We start from the raw sequence: 24,122 nt of genomic DNA, 5'->3' as shown, positions 1-24,122 counted from the left end.
TCAGTAGTGATTACTGGTATCTTTTTAATTTTTAGTTACCAAATTTATCATGTGCTAGTCATTAACTTAGTGTTGCTGCTAGTTGCTATTGTCCATCTTTGACACTTGTCTTGCAGCTAAAATAAAAGGATGATAGTCCCTTTTGAAAATCACTTTTGCTTTTTGAATATGAAACTATGTATTCAATATAGAAAATTCAGGAAGCATAAAAGACAAAGAAATAAAAATCACACTATTTCTCTACCTAGTGACAGCCACCATAATTATCTTAATGTGTTTTCTTAGTTTTTAAAATACGTATAGTGTTTAGTTTGTTTTGCTTTGTGAAGTGTGATCTTACTGTAGTCACAGTATTGTATCCAAATTATATTAACTTTATATTGTGAACATTTTCCAAATGTGTGAGTTTCTTGAAGCATCATTTTAATTAGCTGTATGATAGTCTATCTTGTGTATATTATTGGACTTAGAGGTTACTTCCTGTCTTGCCACTATAGATAAATTATGTGATTAATATCTTTTCATAAAGCAGTTCTTATATTTTGGAATTTTTCCCTATAGACCCAGAAGTAGGATTACTGAAAGTTTTAAGGCTCTTGATATACATTACAAAAGTTTTCCTCAATGAGTTATAGCAATTACCATGCTGCTGACAATATGCAAGAAAGCGTAATTCACCACACCTCACCAGTTTGTTATTCTTGACTTCATTATGACCTATATATCATTAGTATTAGAGTTAAGTGTGGTCACATGGTATGTGCACTTATTTCCTTCACAGCAATAATTATGTTTCTGATTTTTCACATAGCCAGGAAGTGGGTACAGGAAAGGTGCTAGATGCTTGTTCTCAAGTTAACTAGTAGGGGCCAAAATCTTTCCGTACAAAGAGGACAAGAACTCCTTCAGCTCCAAATTAGAAAACATGAATTCGGTTGATTAAGTTTTATCTAGAGAGTGACCAGGACATTCAGGAATTTGTGCCCTAAGAGAAATGATTGAAAAAACTAAGAACTATCTTCATATCCATAAGAATTATCATGAGGAAGAAAAAGTAGACTTATGTTGCTGCAGTAGGCAGAAATATGAGTAGTATCAATGGGTTAGAGAAAGAGGTTTTACTTAGTGTTTATAACTACAGAAAACTAAACTAGACTATCTTTTAATTAGCGATTCCCCACATATACATTAGTAGCATTTAAGCTATGCGTTCTATAGGCTCTGCCACCTCCTAAGTTCTTATGTTGGTGTTAAATACTGCCATGTAAAAAGAAGAAGGAACTATGGTAATTGACCTCAGTTGTGTGTGATTATTTTAGTGTTGGAGAGAATTTGGGGAGTACAAAAATTGTTTGAATTGACTGGCTTTGCTAAACTACTATAGATACTAGAGAATATAGAAAGAAGCTATAGATAAAATCCAGGGATATAGTCTCTGAATGATGAATTAATACATTGTTTTTAATCCATGTGTAGTGACAGTGGAAAGTTGCTTAAGATTAATAGAGGAAAGAAATCTGTTTGTGTCATTTCCTTGAAGGAAAGAAGCCTACATGGGAGACTAAAAACAAAAAATACATTCTCTCCCTGGTATTGATGATACCTTCCAAAGGAAATTAATCTAATAGTCATATGCCTGCAAGAAGAAGCATACTGAGACTAAAGATAGAGTGTACCTGCGTAAAATAGGGGTGGGGAGAGAAAGAGATGGGCATTTGTAAGACTCCAAAAGGGACATTAACAATCTCTAGCACAGGGAGTTAAATGTTTTGGTAATTGCTCCTTGAGATGAAACAGTTGTTCTAAAATATGTTGTTTATAGGGAAATTGGTGGACGGCTCCTCATGGTAGAAACTCGACTTCCAAATGATCTGGCTGAGTTTGAAGGAGACTTTTCCTTGGAAGGACTTCGCCTGTGGAAAACAGCATTTTCAGCAATGACTCAGAATCCAAGACCAGGGTCACCCCTGCGCAATGGCCAAGCAGTTGTCAATAAAGGATCAAGTAATAGCCGTAAAATGGTTGAAGATAAAAAAATTGTGATAATGCCTTGCAAATGTGCCCCAAGTCGACAACTGGTTCAAGTGTGGCTTCAAGCCAAAGAAGAATATGAACGTTCCAAAAAACTGCCTAAAACTGAGCCAACTGGAGTTGTAAAATCTGCTGAGAACTTCATCTCTTTGGTTAACCAAGATGACAAGCCTGTAGTGCCTCCAAAAATGGATCCAAGTCCACATATACTCACCACTACAACACATACTAAGGAAGATTTTGATAATTCTCAGATTGTTTTACAAATGCCAAGCACAGGATGTAGTCAAACTTCAAGTGACGATCAGACACTGCCACCAGTTGTTGCCTCTACAAATGATCCTGAGAAAGATGAAAATGATGATAACTATGTCAGTTATAGCTCCCCGGATTCGCCAGTAATTCCCCCTTGGCAACAGGCAACATCCTTAGATTCCAGAGTATTAAATGGAAATGATAGACCTTCATCACCAGTAAAGGAGCTGTCTTCTCTGGCTGTTGAGAACTTCTTAAAGCCAATAAAAGATGCTATACAGAATAGCCCCTGCAGTGAACCTCAGGAGCCTCTAGTGATATCTCCAATTAATGCTAAGGAAAGAACTGGGAAATGTGAATCACTTTGCCTTCATAGTACCCCAATTAAACAGAGAAAATTTCTGGAAAAGCCTCCTGAAGCAACTGGTCTTAGCCCTTTATCAACAGGTAAGTGTACAAATAACAGAAAGTCTGTGTAATTGTTTTTCAAAGATAGAAATGAAGACATTAGACCATGTAATGAAAGTCAGAGCTTTTTAAATGAGGTGATAGCAAATAAGAGATTTTGTTATTTTGTTATGTCTTGGAAAGTCGTCACATGGAAACTATTTCATCTTTCTGCTATGAAATCTACTTACATCTGCTTTCGTCCTGTCTTCCTGCCTTCTGGATGAAATACAGGAACCCTCTCAGAAACCTTACTTTCTTCTCAACTCAGTTTTTCCCATTGATTTTTACACATGCTCAAGTCTCTCTCACCTTTTAAAATAGAAGTAAAACAAAAACCTCCCATAACGTCACATCTCTAGGCAGCCTCTACTCTTTCTCCTCCCCTTACAGCCGATTTCTTAAAAGATTTCTTTAATTTGACAACTCCATTTATTTGCCTCTTACTCATTTCTCAACCCACTCTAAATTGAATTCTGCCTCCATCATTCCACCATTATGGCTCTTGTAAAGATTCCCAATACTATACTTCTTATAGCTAAAACCAGTGGAAGACTTTCAGTCTTCTTATCCCATGCCCCCTAAGCATCCATTTTTTTATTGACCACACCTTCCTTCTTAGAGCTTCTTCTCCCCTGGGCTTTCCACCGACTTCTCTGTTTCTTCCTACTTACTTTCCTTTGAACCTATCTCACTATTCTCAGTTATTATCTAAATGTTGAAGTTTACTAAGGCTTGGTCTTAAGCCTTCTTTGCTCTCTATTCTTCCCTTAATGATCTAATTCCTTCCCACTGGTTTACTACAAATAACTCACAAGTTTATATTTCCAATTTAGAACTCTATTTCAAGCTCCAGAACACTGTATCTAGCAGCCTGTTTGGCATTTTTATTTGAATGCTCAAAGGCAACACAAGTTCAGTATTTTTAAAATCAATTCATGATCTGACTGAACATATTCACCACCACCTCCCCAACATTCTCATACACACTACGCACATATATATACCCACAGATAGAAACCCATCTGGTTGTATTTCAGTTTTATTTATTTTAATGAATAGTACTACCATCTCTCAGTCAGTTACACAAGTCAGAAGCATGCAGTTTATTTAAAACATCCACCTTATTCCCTCAGTACCCACCCCATGTTTTCCAGTTCATTACCAAGTCCTGTCACTTGTTTATTTCTTAAATAATACAAATCTGTCTACTTCATTTTACCTCTACTACCACACCTTAGGCCAAGCTGTCATAATCTCTCATCTGGGGTTCTGCACTAGCCTTCTTATCCACTCCAAGCAATGTCCAGCTCTTTTGCACAATAATCAGAGAAGATCCCCAATCTGTTACTTACTACTCTATCTTCAGATTTCAGCTCAGAGAATGCTTCCCTAACCTCCTTGACTAGATAAAAATCCCCAATTATATTCACCTTGGTTGTACTTATTCCAGTTATAATTATATTTTTCTGCATATATATGATGAATGTCTAATTCTCTCTCTAGATTACATATGGGCAGAGACTATGTCTTTTCTTCCTCATAAATATTTGATAAGTACATAAATGAATTAATTCCCTAGGATAATGGCTGAGGTATAAAACTTGGTAATTAAAATCTAAGTGTGTTTATTTAAAAATACAAAATGTTATTTCATGGGGATTGGAGTCTTGAATTAGTTTCATTTTTAAATTATGAAGTCTTTGGGGGAATTTATAGGACAGTACTTACGAATGGTACTTAAGTGTTGGTAACAACAAAAGTTTTTTTAAAGACAGAAACAGGTAATTTTCATATGTAGCTTAAATATAAAATTTCTTTCTACAGAACCAAAAACCCAGAAGTTGAGTAATAAAAAAGGAAGTAATACTGACACTCTTAGAAGAGTACTCTTAACAACGCAAGTGAAGGTAACTATACTAAACATGTCTAAAAATCAGTGGAAGATCCAGTCTTATTCTTCGATGTCAGATAATCAATAACTTTGTGTCTCAATTTTTAAAATTTTATTACTTATATTTTTGCATCATTATTTACATATCTTTGAGACAACAAGAAATTGCCTTTTTTTTTTTTAGTTTTTTTTTGTTGTTGTTGGGATCTAAAAGATTCTTATATGTAAATACAAATATTACAGAGAAAGTGAATATGATAGCCAAAATGTGGATTATGAGGATACAAATACATTAACTGATTACTGGCAAAATCAGAACAATCCAATGACAGCAGAGCTCAAGTAAGTGATTTTTGATCCCACCAAAAATATATCCTTTTTCTTGGTTTACTACTTTTTCTCAGATATAACATTATTAATTTTTTCAATTTATTTTACTAAGTAGCAGGAAAGCAATGTTATTTACTACTGAAACTCTGAAAAGTCATAAATGTTTTTCTTCAAATACTAAAAAAAAATGACAGTACTTAACTTAGAAATATATGGTTGTATGAAAGAAAGTTTACATTAGACAGGTATCCCTGGAAATATATGATCGAAATCACTTCCTTATTGGCCACTTCTCACAAATATCATTAAATATATAAAATATCTTTTAGTATTTCTATTTCAGATTATGCTTTTTAAACTTTCATTTATAAAACAGTATTGTTGAATTACAAACTGCGTATTTTTCCAGTGTGTTGCAAATATAAATCAACAGTTTGGGGAAAACATTTAATGGATTTAGAAATCAAAAAATATTTTTTTTTTCAGTAATGGAATGGTTGTATTTTTTCTAAATCCTTGAAGATTATGTTGTTTTATTTAATTCATCTTTCAGATACATGTTGTATTAGGGTTAAATACAAATTCAGAATTTCAAATCTTTTCCAAACTTTAGCCAAAATAGCTGCAAATATTTTGATTCCTTGCTTGTCTTACTTCCACAAAAGATCAAGATAAATGTCTATATATGGTATAAATGTCAACTCTTTACAAGAGTAATTTTCATCAGTATTGGGGGCTTGTAAACTCAAAGATCAACATATGGTTTTCTTCCGGATTATATCAAATATTTCTACCTATATCCAGTTCTGGTATCTTCAATTATTAGCATGAAAAGAGTGTTTTTTAAACATTTACTGTTATTCTTGGACTTAAAGAGATGATACTAGTTTATCATTTATTACTAAATACATAAAGCATGTAATCTAAGAGGGAATAAGTAATCAAAAGAAAGAAAATGATTGCTTATTTATCTTTTTCTGGCTATGTGTGTGTTTTTTTAATAGAATCAATTTGCAGCAGTAAATACCCCAAAGAAAGAAACTTCTCAGATTGATGGACCATCTTTAAATAATACTTATGGTTTCAAAGTCAGCATAGAAAACTTACAGGATGCAAAAGCTTTACATGAGGTAAAACTGCAACAGTAAGGACACATACATTGTGTTTATTATGTTTTATTCTGTACAATGAGTATGGAAATTTTTTTATGAGGGAGGAGTACATTGAATTCTATTATTTTTAATCTTTTTGTTCTTATTCTTACTATTTTATATATTTATACTTGTATACATATTTACATAAAGTAGAAAACCTTTTGAAGTTTCCATTAATTACTGAGACTGCTTTGTGGTTTCACCACTTTCACAAATCTTATAACTGAAATTCAGCTTATAGAAGCTAAAATTAGAAAAGATTTTGTAACTACTGGAACGTCTATATTTTGTTATTTGGAGATTGTTATTAAAATGTTATATCACATCCTAAATGTGATATTTACTTGTATTTTCTGTTTGGTTGGCTCAGTGAATAAGAGAGTACTACAAAAGAAGATTAATTTATTCATTCACATAATTTCTATATAACCCAGCTGTCTTCTCAGCACAGACTATATGCCAAAGACTAGGACATTGTCTTACAAAAATGTACATCAGTCACAGTATGAATTGGAAAGAATATGTGAATGGGTCACTATATCTCTGTATTACAGCAAACAACTTGAAACATATATCTGACTGGCAATAAGGTGGAAATCAGAGTATATTTTTATTGTTTACATGTGTGCTGTCATAGCAGCTACTAGCAACATGGCTATTGAGAACTTAAAATTTAGCTTATACAACTTAGGAACTAAATTTTTAATTTTATTTAGTTTCAGTTAATTTAGAATTAAAAACAGATTCTTGACTCATTTATTGGAAAACTTTTAAGTATTTTTGGAACAACTTAGGTATCAAAAACTACTTTTTCAACTGTAAATTTTATGAAATCTAAATATATCAAGTATTTTCATAGAAAATTTAGCATCCACATTAAGATGTGCTGTAAATGTAAAACACATACTTATTTCAAAAACTGAATGGAGAAAAGAATGTAAAATATCTCTAGTAATTTTTATATTAATTACATATTGAAAGGATAGTATTTTAGATATATTTCAGATATCTTTAAATTAATATAACTTTTTTTAAAAATGTGGCTACTAGAAAGCTGTACATACATGTGGCTTTCATTAGATTTCTATTGGACATGGCTGGTTTACACAGTTGTTTTATGTCTTTGTCCTTAAAGCAGAGAATTAGTAACCACCTGTAAGTTGTGATTCAATTTTTTAGTTTGTTTTTTGTTCTCAAGTCCGTTCTGTCTTTAACTGTTCTAAGGATTGGATTAGTATAGTCTGAGAGAAAAATTTTAATATTGTCCTCTATTTTACCCTAAATTTGAACTGAGAATTGTATTTTTTTATAATTAGATTGGAACGTAGTCTCACTTCTCTCACTTCCTTATTTGTTTGTGTTTTTTTCATTCAACTGCTTTCATTTAGTTCCTATTTTGTACCTGGCACCCTGTACTAGACTCTGAAGCCCAGGTAAATTAAGTGATAAACTCATGAATGCATATCTTGTCAAAGGCACACCTGAAATTAGAAAATAAAAGGAAATACTTTGTTAAATAAATATTTATTAAAGCAAATTTGATAGACCTTAGCAAAAACTTACTACATTTGATTATTCTCTTATTATTTGAAAAACATAATTGTCTACTTACACTGTTACTTTATTCTATGTAACCCCATTTCAGAATCATGGGCCCTCTTGAAGTTAAAATCTTTCAGGTGGTCTAGCTGGTTGCTGACAGCTTCTTCCTCCTGGCAGACTTTCCTTATCTCCATGCACATTCCAAACAGCTGCCTGGTGGACAAAACAGGAAATAAGCCAAAAAGATCTACACGTTACTGTTCCTTTCTCTAGGAAATTGTGCCCGTAGTATTTTTTCACCTTTGTTTTCATTGCCCTGGGCTAATCTTTCTTCTGCATATCAGTACTCAATGCAGAAGAGAAGGGTTGTAATCTTTGTCCCCCTTTCTCACCTATCTCTTGCCTAGTCACACTCACTACATCTCTCTCACCATCTCCTTACTCCATATATTTGCTTTAAAAAATACTCCTAAGAACAGTAATGTATTTTTTATCGAAGAATAAAAAGGCAAAATTTGAGCATGAAATTTGACTTAGTAAATAAATAAATCAACGTTCAAGACTCTTGACCTGAAATTGTTTTCACAGTCTTCTCTGTAGTCTTTTCACATGTTCATCCTTTTCTAATTAAACTGATTGGTTTGTTTTGTTTGGGTTTGGGGGAGAGGTTTTCTATTTAAAACTTTTATATTTACTAAATTAATGCATGCTTATTATTTAAAACAAAATCCTGAAGAGTATCCTTTTAAAAATAAAAGTCCTATCTCTTAGCTCCCAATTTCACTTTTTTTTTTTGTAGTATTTTTTAAAAAATAGAAACAGCACTATGTATTTCTGAGGAAAGTAATAGATTTGTGGGTATTCATTTTACTATTTATTATGCCTTACATATACATAATTAATGTTCTTTATGTTTTAAAAAGGATTTAATAACAAATTTACTAATGAATGCATGCAGTATTACAGGTACTTGGAAAAATTGAATCAGGACAAAAAGGTTTACAATGAAAAGCTTCTCTCCCATCTCAGGCTAGGAGTTTCCTTCCCCAAAGGCAATAAATAGCTCTATGTTTTTTATGTCTCTTTGAAGAAATTTTTTATCCATGTGCTTACTTTTTTTATATAAATAGAAGTGTACTACACTCACTGGTTTCACTTATCAATGTATTACAATGATCTTTTCCTATTAGGACATACAAATATGGCTCATTCTTTTGAAAATTTTAAAGATTATACAGTATTCCATTGCATGTAGCCTTTATGGATACCACATAATGTATGTAACCAGTCTCCAACTGATAGACATTTAGATTTTTTCTAGTCTTTTGTTATTATACTCTTGAGTGAACATCTTTGTGCATATATTTTGGCTACTTGAGAGTATACCTATAGAATAAATTCTCAGAAGTAGAATTGGTAGGTCAAAATATATGTCCATTTTTAATTTTAATATATACTTCTAAATTATCTGCCAAAGAAATTTACCAAATTCTACTCCCAACACTAGTGAGAGATTTGCATTTACATTTATTCAACAGTTTGCATGCAATAAATACAAAATATAAATTCTTTCTTAAATTTATATGATCTGAATAATTACTAATATTTTAACAGTAGTCTATTTTTCATTGCCAGATATATATGCATGGTAAAATGATGAAGTATAATTCTAGCTATAATCATGAATCTGACCTATATTTTGTTTTTCTTACTCAGAGTTTCTGCCTACCTCTGTCTTAATTTTAGAAAGAAAACTAAGGATTACAGTTAAGAAGAGTTTTTATTAGCATAAAAAATTAAGTGTGGAAAGCAAATATTAGGTTTTTGTATTATATGTCATTGAGGAAAAGTGCATGAGTATATATCTGGCTATTGTGTAATTGATACCATAACGGGTTTTTTTATTTGTTTTTTGAGGAAAATAATTAAAAATCTTCCTAGTGTATGCAAAAGTCTAAATTTAAGTAGCCTTCAAGTAGTAGCAAATGAATAGGTAGGAACTTTAAACTTAAAAATCTCCTTTTTTAGTTTAAACTACAGGTAAAACTATAGTTAACTGCATAAAAAGTGATAGGCTTTGGTTTGAATGTACAACTGCGTGAACTAGTCATTCTCTTTCTCAAGCAAGGCTCAAGAGAATTAAGAGGCACTGTATATATTTTAGACAAATTGTTTTAAGTATTGTCATTGAGAAATAACAGCACAAGCAGATTTTTTAAAATAAAAGCATGAATTGACTTAATCTAATTGGAAGTAAAAATATTTAGTTTTAATCTGTGGAGTATTAAATTGTGGCTTTTTCCTTTATGGCTATTTTTTCTGTAATTTTACACATGTATTTCTTTAGGGTCTTAGTGAAACATACTTCTTTGAGCATGTCTCCAAAAAAAATTTTTAAAGCATAATTTTTATTTCCTTTTATAGATACAAAATCTTACCCTAATCAGTGTGGAGTTACATGCTCGAACAAGACGAGATTTAGAACCAGATCCTGAATTTGACCCAATCTGTGCTCTGTTCTACTGCATCTCATCTGACACTCCATTACCAGATATAGGAAAAACAGAACTCACGGGTGTAATAGTGATTGATAAAGACAACACAGTCTTTGGTCAAGGTATTGTTCATTTTTATCAATGATATGCCTGCCTACCCTAAGATGAGCCTTTTAACAGGGAGAATTTCTGTGCTGCAGATCTAATCCAAGCAAGTGGATTCTTTTCTAAAATGTTTGCTGAGATGGGGGTAGGAGGTTGTCTATAACTTTATCCTAGGTTAATTATTCTTACTTGAATTACTATTAAGAGTGATAAGCAATATAATATAAAGATCTTAATGTAATTTCTAATTACCATATGTAATTTGTTCTAAGTATTTTTTAAAGAAAATACTAATTGTTAATACGGAATCCAATTGTTTATGTATCTCTAGATTGAATGGATGGTATTCCAAATGTATGCATATGCAGGTAGTTTGCTAATATAGGGTTTCTCTTTGCTTTAGGAAGTTACTACTGTGAGTAAGTTAACGGTTTATAAGAGACTTTTAAAATATATTCTAACTTAGTTTATATCTCTTTCTAAATACATATATTTTTGGTTCAGAAGTTCTTCATACAGTATACCCTATAAGGCATTTTATAAAACACCAAGTGTTCCTCTGCAGTTTTATTTCTTGATTCATTTTTTTGGTGGCTGGCCAGTACAGGGATCCAACCCTTAACCTTAATGTTATAACACCAGCTGAGCTAACTGGTTAGCTTCCCTTTACACTTTTAAATGGTAATCATTACAGGTGAATTCAGTTCACTGAGGAAAAAGTCTTAACACAGAACAAACCGTAGAAGAATTTGCAGTTTAATCAATTCTGTGCTTGAGCTGGCTCATACCAGCTCATGAGCCAATTATTGAATTTTCATGAATTTTTCATACTAGTTGATGTCACTATGGCAGGTTGAAATCAGCCTTGGTGGGGAGTCTTTACATTATGGAAATAGGCATGCACTACAAACCAGGGCTTTCTTTTTTTCCCTGGAGAAGTGGTGGTTAAACGTTTTCCAGTATATCACTGATTAAAATGTTGTCTACTAAGCAAAGCTCTTCCTTTTTGGAAGAGTAAAGACAGAAACAAAGTAATGAAATTTCTTCATGGGTGATATGTTATTATTTGGGGAATTTTGTGAATATAGACTTCAGGAGGATAACTGAAAATATGAAATCTGAATTTTCAGTTGTAAATTAAACTAGAAAATCTTTGATGAAATTTTCAAGAAATTGGGTTAATTACGTTTTTACTTTGGGAAATGCTTTCTTAATCTGAAATATTTTGGTAGCACAATTTCACTCAAGTAACAGATAATATTACTTTTGTGTTGTGGAATGCTATATTATTACATAATATAATGATGTTATATATAATAAACATTTTGTTTATTTCTTAGATATCAGATATCAGACTCCGTTACTTATTAGATCTGGAATTACAGGATTGGAAGTTACCTATGCTGCTGATGAGAAGGCACTTTTTCAAGAAATTGCAAATATAATAAAGAGGTATTGTTTTGTATTTTCTGATTTTTCCAGTTTTTGTTCATAGAGTCTTTTCATACTATTGTAGATAATATAGGTGAAGGAAGGAAGAAGGAAGAAAATCCCTTTCTGTGATCCTTAAAAGTAAATAGGTATTCCAGGAAAGAAGATTTTGCACCCCGACCACCATCACCATTTCCATCAAATAAGGGATAGGAAAAACAGTATTCTATTCTCTAGATTGAGGGCCAGTGAAAGAGAAATACTATATTTGCTTAGCCTTTAGCTTCCTAGTTAGATTTTAGTATGATTTTTCTATGATGCTGATATAATGGGGAACTGTACTAAAATTAAATTGTATTGTTCATTAAATAGGTTTCTATCTTGGAAGACAACCACTTTCTTTTTAATGCTTTCTGAGTTCTAAAGCCAATATTTCCAAAAAAGGTTTGGGGCCTAATCTGTTCATAAATGTATTTGTTTATAAATTTGGGACTATCTGGTACACATAGTTCCTTAAAAATCTCTTTTGACCATTTGGTAGTTGGTCTTGAGGTTGATAGAAAAATCTTGTCAAAATTTATGCAAATAATTTTTTTTTTAATATTTTAATTTAAAAATTAAAAAGTGGATCTTTTGCATTTTCTCAAGAGTGTAATTCTTGGTAGCTATGGACTTACTAAATGTCACTTTCTAGGAACTTAATGTTTCTGCTCATTGCTAGGTTTAGATTTTTAAGTGCCTAAAGCAGGCTTGAAAGTAGTCTTAGGATCCTGCTGTAGAAATAAAGGCTGTTCTTAAGCATGTTGTTCCACTCATCCCTTTCTGTTCTGCTTATATAGTTGAACTCTTTCCTGTAAAAACTCAAACAATATTCCACAGTAAAGATCAAGAGGATATTCTACAGACTCGACATCTGATTGAATCCCCGATAGGTTAACATAAACCATTTTGAAAATTAGAAAACCAGAAAATGTGTTCTCTATGAAACAAAATTAAATGACAGAGTATCAGAAATGGTCTGCTACTACCCACAACTCTAGGAAGGGAGAAAGAGGAAAGTTTTTACTATTTGTAGCACTGGTAACTGGATAGATTCCCATACATTTGAGTCTTGCCATTGTCAGTCCTACCTTTTATCTTCTCACAGAGATTGTCATCAACATTTCAGATGCTTTCATTGTCCACATTATTATTTCTGCAAGTGACTTAGCAAATGAAATATGTAAGAATTTCAGTCAATACCATTTTTTGTGCTAGTACACATCCAATAATGTCCCTGGACTTTGTATGCTTGTCTTCTCCTTGTTAGGTGTATTCGTAACAACAGTATTCTCTGCCAACATTGAGAATTTTGTCAATCATTTGCAAGTGTAGCAACTTTCTTAAATGTCCCTAAGGTGAATTATACTAGTCATTAAGAAAAATGGGGTAAAGTAAACAAAATTATTGAGAAGAAAAATGCTTAAATATCAGCATTTTAATTTTGTAATGTCCTTTATATGTTAGTCCAAGCAACCCTCTAACAAGATTATTTCATTCTTTCACCCCATTTGTTGAGTACCTACTCAACATAGGCTTTGGAGTCAGCCAGCCCTGTATTTTTGTCTTAAGTTGCTTATGACTCTCAACTTTGTTTTCTACATTTGTGAAATGGATAAAAGATATGAGAATTAATTAAATAATGCACATAAAACTCATAAGTCTGCTGCGTGATACATAGTACTTAAATGTTAACTGTGTATATGACACACACTAGGTGCTGTACAAAAAAGTGAATAAAATATAAATATATACTCTTAAAGAGTTTTGTTGTCTTTATTTTTCTATTCTTACTATTTGTCTTCTCAGGTGGCAAATACAAAAAGTAAGGTAAAATTATATTAAACAAGTAAAACCAGATCCACTATTTTCTTGTCAGAATCGTTTTTCTATTTCCATATTTCCTTGGATTATTAATAATTTTACACTTTGCACAGTCTCCCTAACTTAAATAGAAGCTATGATGCTTTCATTTTCTTCTCTACATCATACATTACATCTTGTCTATTTAACCTCAGAATTGTTTTTTCAGGATTATTCCTTCCCTTCCATGCCCATTCCACTACCCTAGAGTACCCTAATCTCTCATCTATACAGATATTAGTGGGTTATTTAAAATATTAATTGTGAAGTAGCTTTTTTCTACCTAAGTAAATAAAGTCATTTCCTGTTTCTGCTTTTTCCATCTTCTCCACAGTTTTGTTATTTCTTCATCACTAATCCCATCTGCCCAGCCCTGTTCTTTCTGTGACTTTTAGAAACCTGACAGAGTGAATAAAACTCACTAGACACTGAAGAACAAGTCATCAAGACTTTGTTATTGTGAACAAATGTTTTTGCAAAAGAAAAATAGAATCCTTTGGGTTTTGAACTTGAAACAGATGTTTTATTTGCTTTTTTTTAAATTCAAGATATTTTAACATTTACTTGCACATATTTGTGGAGCACAGTATGTTGTTTCAGTACATGTGTATACTGCACAACAATTCACTTAGGGTAGATAGCATAGTTTTGTACCCATTAGTTCACCACTCTCCCCCACCCCACAGCCTCTCGTAACCATTATTCTACTCTTCGCTTTTATGAAAACCACTTTTTTTTTTTTTAGATTCCACATGAGTGATATCTTGCAGTGTTTGTCTTTTTGTGCTTGACTTATCTAACTTAACATGATCGTTTCCAGTTCCATCCATGTTGCTGCAAATGATAGGAGATCATTATTTTTATAGCTAAGTAATATTCCATTATGTGTATATACCACAGTTTTTTATCCATTCATCTGTTGATGGGCATTTAGGTTGATTCCATCTCTTGGCTATTGTGAATAGTGCTGTGATGAACATATGAGTACAGGTGTCTTTTTGATATATTGATTTCATCTCCTTTGGGTATATACCCGGTAGCGAGATAGCTGGGTAGATCTGTTTTTAGTTCTCTGAAAAACCTCCATACTGTTTTCCACAGTGGCTGTGCCAATTTACACTCCTACCAGCAATGTAGGAGAGTTTCTTTTTCTCCTCATCCTCTCCAGCATTTATTTTTTGTCTTGTTGATAATAGCCATTCTACCTGGAGTGAGATGATATCTCATTGTGGTTTTAATTTTCATTTCCCTGATGCTTAGTGATGTTGAGCATTTTTTTATGTGCCTCTTGGCCATTTGTATGTCTTCTTTTTAAAAACATCTGTTCAGGTCCTTTGCCCCTTTTTTAGTTGCTGTTGAATTCCTTATATATTCTGGATATTAGCCTTTGTGTGATGTATAGTTTGCAAGAACTCTCTCCCAATCTGTAGATTGTTACTTTGTTGATAGTGTCACTTGCTGTGCAGAAGCTCTTTAGAGGTAGTCCCATTTATGTATTTTTGCATTAGTTGTCTGTGCCTTTGTAGTCTCACTTTATTTATTTATTTTTTAATTATATTTTGTCGATATACATTGTGGCTGATTATTGCTCCCCATCACCAAAACCTCCCTCCCTTCTCCCTCCCCCACTCCCCCCCAACAATGTCCTTTCTGTTTGCTTGTCGTATCAACTTCAAGTAATTGTGGTTGTTATATCTTCTTCCCCCCCCCCCGGTTGTGTGTGTGTGTGTGTGTGTGTGTGAATTTATATATTAATTTTTAGCTCCCACCAATAAGTGAGAACATGTGGTATTTCTCTTTCTGTGCCTGACTTGTTTCACTTAATATAATTCTCTCGAGGTCCATCCATGTTGTTGCAAATAGCAGTATTTCATTCGTTTTTATAGCTGAGTAGTATTCCATTGTGTAGATGTACCACATTTTCCGTATCCACTCATCTGATGATGGACATTTGGGCTGGTTCCAACTCTTGGCTATTGTAAAGAGTGCTGCGATGAACATTGGGGAACAGGTATACCTTCGACTTGATGATTTCCATTCCTCTGGGTATATTCCCAACAGTGGGATAGCTGGGTCGTATGGTAGATCTATCTGCAGTTGTTTGAGGAACCTCCATACCATTTTCCATAGAGGCTGCACCATTTTGCAGTCCCACCAACAATGTATGAGAGTTCCTTTTTCTCCGCAACCTCGCTAGCATTTATCGTTCACAGTCTTTTGGATTTTAACCATCCTAACTGGGGTTAGGTGGTATCTCAGTGTGGCTTTGATTTGCATTTCCCGGATGCTGAGTGATGTTGAGCATTTTTTCATATGTCTGTCGGCCATTTGTATATCTTCCTTAGAAAAATGCCTGCTTAGCTCTTTTGCCCATTTTTTAATTGGGTTGCTTGTTTTCTTCTTGTAAAGTTGTTTGAGTTCCTTGTATATTCTGGATATTAATCCTTTGTCAGATGTATATTTTGCAAATATTTTCTCCCACTCTGTTGGTTGTCTTTTAACTCTGTTAATTGTTTCTTTGGCTGTGCAGAAGCTTTTTAGTTTGATATAATCCCATTTGTTTATTTTTCCTTTGGTTGCCCGTGCTTTTGGGGTCGTGTTCATGAAGTCTGTGTCCAGTCCTATTTCCTGAAGTGTTTCTCCTATGTTTTCTCTAAGAAGTTTTATTGTTTCAGGGTGTATATTTAAATCCTTAATCCATTTTGAGTTGATTTTAGTATATGGTGAGAGGTATGGATCTATTTTCATTCTCCTGCATATGGATATCCAGTTATCCCAGCACCATTTGCTGAAGAGGCAGTCCCTTCCCCAGTGAATAGGCTTGGTGCCTTTGTCAAAGATCAGATGGCAGTATGTGTGTGGGTTGATTTCTGGATTCTCTATTCTATTCCATTGGTCAGTGTGTCTGTTTTTAATGCCAGTACCATACTGTTTTGGTTATTATAGCTTTGTAGTATAGCTTAAAGTCAGGTAGTGTTATGCCTCCAGCTTTATTTTTTTTTGCTCAGCATTGCTTTGGCTATGCGTGGTCTTTTATTGTTCCATATAAATGACTGGATAGTTTTTTCCATTTCTGAGAAAAATGTCTTTGGAATTTTGATGGGGATTGCATTGAATTTGTATATCACTTTGGGTAGTATGGACATTTTCACTATGTTGATTCTTCCAATCCAAGAGCATGGAATATCTTTCCATCTTCTTGTATCCTCTCTAATTTCTCTCAGGAGTGGTTTGTAGTTCTCATTATAGAGATTTTTCACCTCCTTGGTTAACTCAATTCCTAAGTACTTTATTTTTTTGGTGGCTATTGTAAATGGGCAGGCTTTCTTGATTTCTCGTTCTGCATGTGTAGTCTCACTTTAAAAAGCTCTGCCCACTCTCATTTTGTATAGCATATCCACTATGTTTTCTTCTAGCAGTTTCATAGTTTTAGGTCTTAAATTTAAGTCTTTGATCCATTTTGAGTTGATTTTTGTGTGTGAGAGATGGTCTAGTTTCAATCTTCCACATGTGGATATCCTGTTTTCCCAATACCATTTGTTGAAGAGACTGTTCTTTCCCCATTGTATATTTTTGTCACCTTGTCAAAAATCAGTTGGCTGTAAATGTATGGGTTTTTTTCAGGGCTCTCTATTCTATTCCATTGGTCATTTTGTCTATTTTTATTCCAGCACCAAGCTGTTTTGGTTAGTATAGCGTTATAGCATATTTTGAAGTCAGGAAGTATGATGCCTCCAACTTTGTTCTTTTTGCTCAAGATTGTTTTTGCTATACGTGGTCTTTTGTGGTTCCATACATTTTTTTATTTTTTTTTTATTTTTTGGCTTTTTTGTGACCGGCCACACCGCGCTCAGCCAGTGAGCACACCGGCCATCCCTATATACGATCCGAACCCACGGCAGGAACGCTGCTGCGCTCCCAGTGCCGCACTCTCCCAAGTGCGCCACAGGGTCGGCCCTCCATACAAATTTTAAGATTGTTTTCTATTTCTGTGAAGCATTATGTCATTGGTGTTTTGATAGTGATTGCATTGAACACTTGGATTACTTTGTGTAATGTGATGATGCTAATTTTTCCAGCCCGTGAACATGGGATATCTTTCCATCTGTTTGTGTCATCTTCAATTTTTTTCACCAGTGTTTTATAGTTTTCATTGTTGTCTTTTGCCTGCTTAGTTTAATTTTCTTCTAGGTATTTCTTTCTTTTCTTTTTTTTTTTTTTTAGCTATTGTGAATGAGGTTATTAATTTCTTCTTCTGTTATTTTGTTTTTGGCATATAGGAAGGCTTTTGATTTTTGTATGTTGATAAAATTCAATACCCCTTCATGATAAAAACACTCAACAAATTAGGTATACAAAGAATGTACCTCAGCACAATAAAGGCCATATACAGCAAACCCACAGCTGATATCATACTGAATGGACAGAAACTGGAGGCTTTTCCTCTAAGATCTGGAACAGGACAAGGATGCCCACTTTCCCCACTCTTATTCAACATAGTCCTAGAAGTTTTAGCTAGCACAATAAGGCAAGAGAAAGCAATGAAGAGTATTCAGATCAGAAAGGAGGAAGTCAAACTATCCCTGTTTGCAAATGACATGATCCTATACATAGAAAATCCTAAAGACTTTACCAAAAAATTACTAGACTAATAAATGAATTCAGTATAGTGTTTTATCATCTTCAGAAGAACCTCTTAAGACTAAACAGCCTACAGGTCAGAAAACAAAGATATATATTATATCTGAGAAATATTGAAACAACTATACAATTGTAAAGGACCAAAATCTGTGAAATAAATCTATTAAGAGAAGCACAGGGTAACTTTTTGGGGTTCGTTTTAGCAGTCATTTCTGAGTAGTAGCAATTTATAAAAATAGACAACTTTTAAATTAAGACAAAATTATTTTCAAAACATTATCAAAAAATGAGTGTACTTAACCAACTCAATTAGTCAATTGGCACAACAGAACATATAGCTGACTGGAATAATAATTCTTGCAGTAACAAGATGTTTTATGAGTCAGAGAGATTCAGATAAAGAAATTAGAAGAACTGTCTTTGTAAGAGTTCTTCTTACCTAAGGGATCTGTAATTATCAGGCCTCCTCTTTGTGTTGTAACTGTGCTTAGAAATGTGTATGATAGGAACTCCAGGAATCTTACAAATTCTTCTCTTAAGATCAAGGTCAACTGTGTACAAATTTTAATGCCTGTTGTGAGTCACTCTTAGTACTGAGCAGTCAACTGCATGGGTTCTTTTGTGTGTGCATGGGAACTCTTCAGATCTCCAGTCCCTTATGATCCTTAGAGCTACTTGATACTTCTGTCCCAGTTTCTCAATTTAGTTACTACACAGTTTTACAGGAAGTTATACTGGACTTGTAGATAGTCCATCTTTGGCTGCTCTAAGAAGAGCTTAACTTTAATGGAGGAGATGATGAAGTTGTTATCAACAAAGATGTGGTAAGGTGTTGGGTGTTAGTTGGAAGACTATACAGGAAGGATATTGGGATGCTTCTCTTCTTGTCTGCCCTGAGATCTTTCTGGACTTCCTTTCTGGATATTGACCTCATTGTTGCTTATTTCCTTGCTTTTTCTCTTGCTTCTCTCCATGCTCATGCCACAGTCTTGCTCTTTGTTCTAGAATTACCAGCCATGTGTCACTCTCTACCAAGAAAATATGTTTTCATAGGTTGGTAAAAACGTTTATTTGGATGTTCTATTAAATTAATCAAGAAGTGTTTTTAAAATTAAGCCTTTTTTCAGAAATTTCAGCCTTATTCATATAGAGAAAATTATGTAGGTAATATGTACATTATCTTTTTCTCCTAATAACTTTGAGGCTGCTCTGCAAGTCTGTAGAATAACAATGGATCATAAGAAGGTCACCAGGTATTAAAGTTTATATTATAGAATGTACTTTCATAGGACCTTTAGGGAATAAGAAAAATAAAAAAGATGTTGTTGCAGAAGTTTGAACCTACTTCTTTTGACATCAGCCACTTAAGTACTCCAGGGTTAAAATAAGAAAACATTTTTGTGACATTCTAATTTTTATTGACTGAGTAAAAATTAAAGCCATTCAACACCCATTTTAAGTAAGTAGCTATGGAAATATGATAAAATATTAGCAAACGTGTTCTAAAAATAGATCTAATGATCTACTCATCCATTGTTGTCCCACAGACTTGCAGAGTAGCCATAGAGAGTTTATTTCAGTAAATTAGTATTATTCAAAACTGTAGATATTGGCTGAGGCTTAGGGTATTAAGTGATATAATTTGGACAGGCTACACAATTCACAATTCAGAGTGACTTTATGAGTAGTTATATAAAGCCCAACTTCTAAATTTTTTGTAATATTTTGCTCTGCCTTTTGGCTCTTATAAAAAATATAGTAATCAGAGTAGTATGGAGCTTCTAAATGATAGAACTACTGTAGTTTTTGCTCTCAAAACTTATGACTATAATCAGTTCTTCTCTTCCCCACACAATTTTCCTTTTAAAGTAAATGTTTATGTTTATTTTACTATAAACAAACATTTCTTTATGGTGGTCAGAACATAGAGGTTCTAAGAAGAGCAACAAAGAGGTTACTTCTGAGTTGGATGCAGGTCATCAGTTCAGATTTTACCAGTGCAACTCTGTGACCACAATGAGCACATTTTTCTCTTAGATTCTGATGCTTACCTTCCCCACATTAATCTCACCTCTATTAATATTTCATTCTTTCATTAAACTGAATCTTCTTCCTCTTAAGTTTTAAGGACAAAGTTGCCTTTACTTAGGTCTTTCTTTGTGTGAGGACAAAGTCATCATTAAAATTAAGTGAGAGAAGAAAGGTATTTTTATTTTTTCTCAGTATTAAAACTGTTTAAGGGCAGTATAAGTTGGAAGGATAGATAAATAGCAACAGAATGACCTGGGGATCTTTTGCAAAATACCATACCCACACATGCCCTCACACTTCACCCTGCCCTACCCACATCATATTCTCCATAGTATCCTTACGCACACACTTCAGTAATAATTGCCTGCCTCCCACCCCAATTTCCATCAACCTCTTTCCCAATTCACATCAAACAAATACACAAAGTAAAAATTGTGCTTACTTTACAAAAGTAGCTTCAAATCAAGTTCTCCAGCTACCCATCTTTTCTTATATAAAAATTCTGTAGATAACACATCATTTCTTCCCCATCTGAGAACCATTACAGAATATAGATTTTATTTTATTGTATTTCCTATCATGAACAGTTCTTCTAGTTAAATTTTCAAGTGTATGATCCTTGTTTAATTTTTTCATTCATTCTTCAGGTATGATCCTGATATTTTGCTAGGATATGAGATTCAGATGCATTCCTGGGGCTACCTCTTACAAAGAGCTGCTGCTTTACATGTCAATTTATGTCAGATGATCTCTCGGGTGCCAGGTATGTAGCATTGTGCATCTTTTGGGGTTTAACTAAAGAGCAAATTAGAAAGTAAGTAAAGACAACACGTTATAGAGCATTGTTGTTATAGCCCAATTTTTAGTACCAAATTGTGTAAGTTCTAGACATTATAACTCCTTTATAGAAAAATTTCCCAATCTCAGTGCTATACTGTTACTGTATTTTTTTAGTCATTTTATATATGTGTGAGTGTATATATATATATATATATATATATAGGTCTTTTTAAAATATAAACTTAATTATACCATGTATTCCTATTTATTATGCTTTCTTCATTCAGCATCCTGTCAGAAATATTTTTTTATATTATGAGATTGTCTTCATAGTCATTATGAAGCTGAATAACATTTCTTTGACTTGAAGTACCATAATTTTATCCTGTTTGTTCTATTTTTCATCCATTTGGGTGGTGAGGAGGGACAGGATGGGTAGAGGAACACTAACTTATAGTAAACTAGTTAATCATTGGTTTTTATTTGGGTATCAGGCTTAAAAAATTACATGAATTTTGAAGGCTGTTCCCAAAAGTTTGATTCTAATTGAATAGGGGGGTAATAATATTCATACCAAAATTACTTAGTCTATAAAACACTTTTTAGGGCCGACCCCGTGGCGCACTTGGGAGAGTGCAGCGCTGGGAGCGCAGCAATGCTCCCGCCGCGGGTTCGGATCCTATATAGGAATGGCCGGTGCACTCACTGGCTGAGTGCGGTGCGGGCGACACCAAGCCAAGGGTTGCGATCCCCTTGCCGGTCACGAAAAAGACAAAAATAAATAAATAAAACACTTTTTAAAGTATGTTTTCTTTATAACTACAGAATTTTTAATAAATTTATTTCAGAGGCTCCCCACAAAGTTTAACTAGAATAAAGTACCATATACTTTGGGAATGTGAAAACCAAATACAAAACTGATAAAATTAATTAGGAGACCACCTGGGAGAGGTTATGACTTCAATAAAATGTCTTAAGTGTTGACAAATTTAAGAGGAAAGGTTGAAGTTGGAATATTCAAGGACAGTAAATATTTCGAGCTTTGCAAAAGCTTGGAATGAACACGCAGAGATACTTTAGTTTTCATTGCATAAATTTTTGTAGCTTCTGTGTCCTTTGGGTGGTAGGAATAGTGGTGTATCTCAGTTTTTTCAACATCTCTTTTGGAGCGTGTTTCTGAGTATTCAGGAGAGGCAGCACTAGTGTTCAGGTGCACTTGTTAGTTTAGTTGTAATAGGCAGGACATAGTTGGTTTAGACAAGTGAATGTCCTTTCAGAATCACTGCTGAAACCCATTTTTATGAGACAACATGGTACAATAGAAAGGGTGTGCTAAGGGAGGCAGCATAGTAGTGGTAAAAAGCAGATTCTGGAGAAAATGCTTGGGATAAAAATCCTGGCTATGCCGCTGTACATAAGTGTTTGCTAAATGAAAAAAGAAAAAACAACTTTCAAACATCATCTCTTTAAAATAAAGAAAGAAAGAATTGGATGAGTGGGTGTAGATGGTCTTTGGAGTCAGGTAATTGTGATTTATAACAGAAGTTCTCATATATGAAATGGGGCAAGATATATCTGAGTAGAATTTTCTGTAATGTAAAATGAAAATTATGCTAACATCATGAAGTGGTATTAAAATAAAAGAATGTTGGTAAAGTTCTTAAAACATACAACATTCAAGATATAGTATTTTTATTATTCTAGAGGCTCTAATCAACATTCACATATACCTAGTGTTATAAAAGAGAAACACATTTTAATTTCTATTCTAGGTGAAATCAAGTCCTAAGAAACTAAACTCAGAATTCTATTTTCTATAAGGAACTCTTCATCTAGTTCTCTACATGTAGTTAAGAGAATTTCATCCTGAATATGAATATCATTAATTGATTTCAACAAATTTTCAGAGAATTGTTTTGGTTAAAAACTGTACTATTTTTTCCAAGAAATGACCAGTTTAGCAATGGACTTTCTTCATGCTAACACTAAAGAAATTTGTAATGCTAGGTGTTTATAAAAGTAGCACCAGAAATTGCCAAATTTAAAGAGAAAAGGGTTTATTATTTAAAAAATACACACACACAGATTTTTGTGTATACTTCACAAAATTCTTTCATAATTTAAGAAAGAAAAATTGTTTCATTAGTCTAAATAATGATTACTGTCTAAGTCCAATATAAAATAGACTGAATTGCCTTTCACCTTTAATTTTTATTATTTAAGTTTTCATTTTCTTTGGCATAATTTGCTTGAAAATTTGTTTTCCATGAGCCCTGATATGATTTGTATTTACTTCTACAAGATGACAAAATTGAGAACAGATTTTCAGCTGAAAGAGATGACTATGGATCAGATACAATGAGTGAGATAAATATTGTTGGCCGAATTACACTAAATCTTTGGAGAATCATGAGAAATGAGGTAAGATGCTTTATCTAAAATTTTGTTTGGGAATAAGAGATGAGATCAATATAACAATTTAATCATTATAGAGTATTACTGCAGCTTACTATGTAAGTTATGATTTTTTGTGAATTACTTTTATTACACTTAAGTAGAGTTACAAAATGCTACTTTATAAAATGCAAACTACAGAGGTATTAGGCTTTAATGTTATTGATGAATTTTAATTTTTTTTTTCCTATTTGTGCCTATGGTAGCAATAGCTAGAAAAGTCTATGGCTGTAGTAAAATACTATGTTATATGGGTTGAATATTGTAGAATTTTATCATTTTTTGCACTTACGGACAGATAAATTAATTCGTCTTGGCCTTGTTAATTTATTATAGTAAGAAAAATTTAGTCTGGACGTAGGAAGGAGTTTCTCGAACTATGGATGTTTAAATATTAAGGTAAATTGGAGAGACAGTACTTGGAAATAGTTCATAGATGCATACAGTTGAGACTTTGGGGGGACCCTGATAAGGATTTTTGATGGAGTAGTTTTAACAAACTATCCTATAACCAAGTTGAATCTCATCATGTCTGTTTTTTTTCCAGCTAAATAATTTGTTACAAATATTCCTGACCAGGAGGTATACATAGTTTTGAATTAATTGTGACTGTTGTAACAAATCATTTTT

At 33.2% G+C, this 24,122-nt stretch overlaps 1 protein-coding gene across 4 annotated transcripts in view; it reads left to right on the top strand.

The window, feature by feature from the left end:
- The window catches only part of REV3L (REV3 like, DNA directed polymerase zeta catalytic subunit), a 167,957-nt gene that overhangs the window by 107,990 nt on the left and 35,845 nt on the right, over positions 1 to 24,122 (top strand). For all 4 annotated transcript variants that reach the window (XM_063098439.1, XM_063098440.1, XM_063098438.1 and 1 more), the window contains exons 14-20: positions 1,823 to 2,733; positions 4,561 to 4,643; positions 5,962 to 6,087; positions 10,078 to 10,270; positions 11,594 to 11,705; positions 20,906 to 21,021; positions 23,341 to 23,459. In XM_063098439.1, the coding sequence (XP_062954509.1) occupies positions 1,823 to 2,733; positions 4,561 to 4,643; positions 5,962 to 6,087; positions 10,078 to 10,270; positions 11,594 to 11,705; positions 20,906 to 21,021; positions 23,341 to 23,459 (1,660 nt within the window). The remainder of the gene's footprint in view (positions 1 to 1,822; positions 2,734 to 4,560; positions 4,644 to 5,961; positions 6,088 to 10,077; positions 10,271 to 11,593; positions 11,706 to 20,905; positions 21,022 to 23,340; positions 23,460 to 24,122) is intronic.

This window comes from Cynocephalus volans, chromosome 5 (genome assembly GCF_027409185.1).
Source record: "Cynocephalus volans isolate mCynVol1 chromosome 5, mCynVol1.pri, whole genome shotgun sequence".
Taxonomy (NCBI): domain Eukaryota; kingdom Metazoa; phylum Chordata; class Mammalia; order Dermoptera; family Cynocephalidae; genus Cynocephalus; species Cynocephalus volans.
The sequence above is the reverse complement of the archived record's forward strand: the minus strand, read 5'-3'. Positions and strand labels throughout refer to the sequence as shown.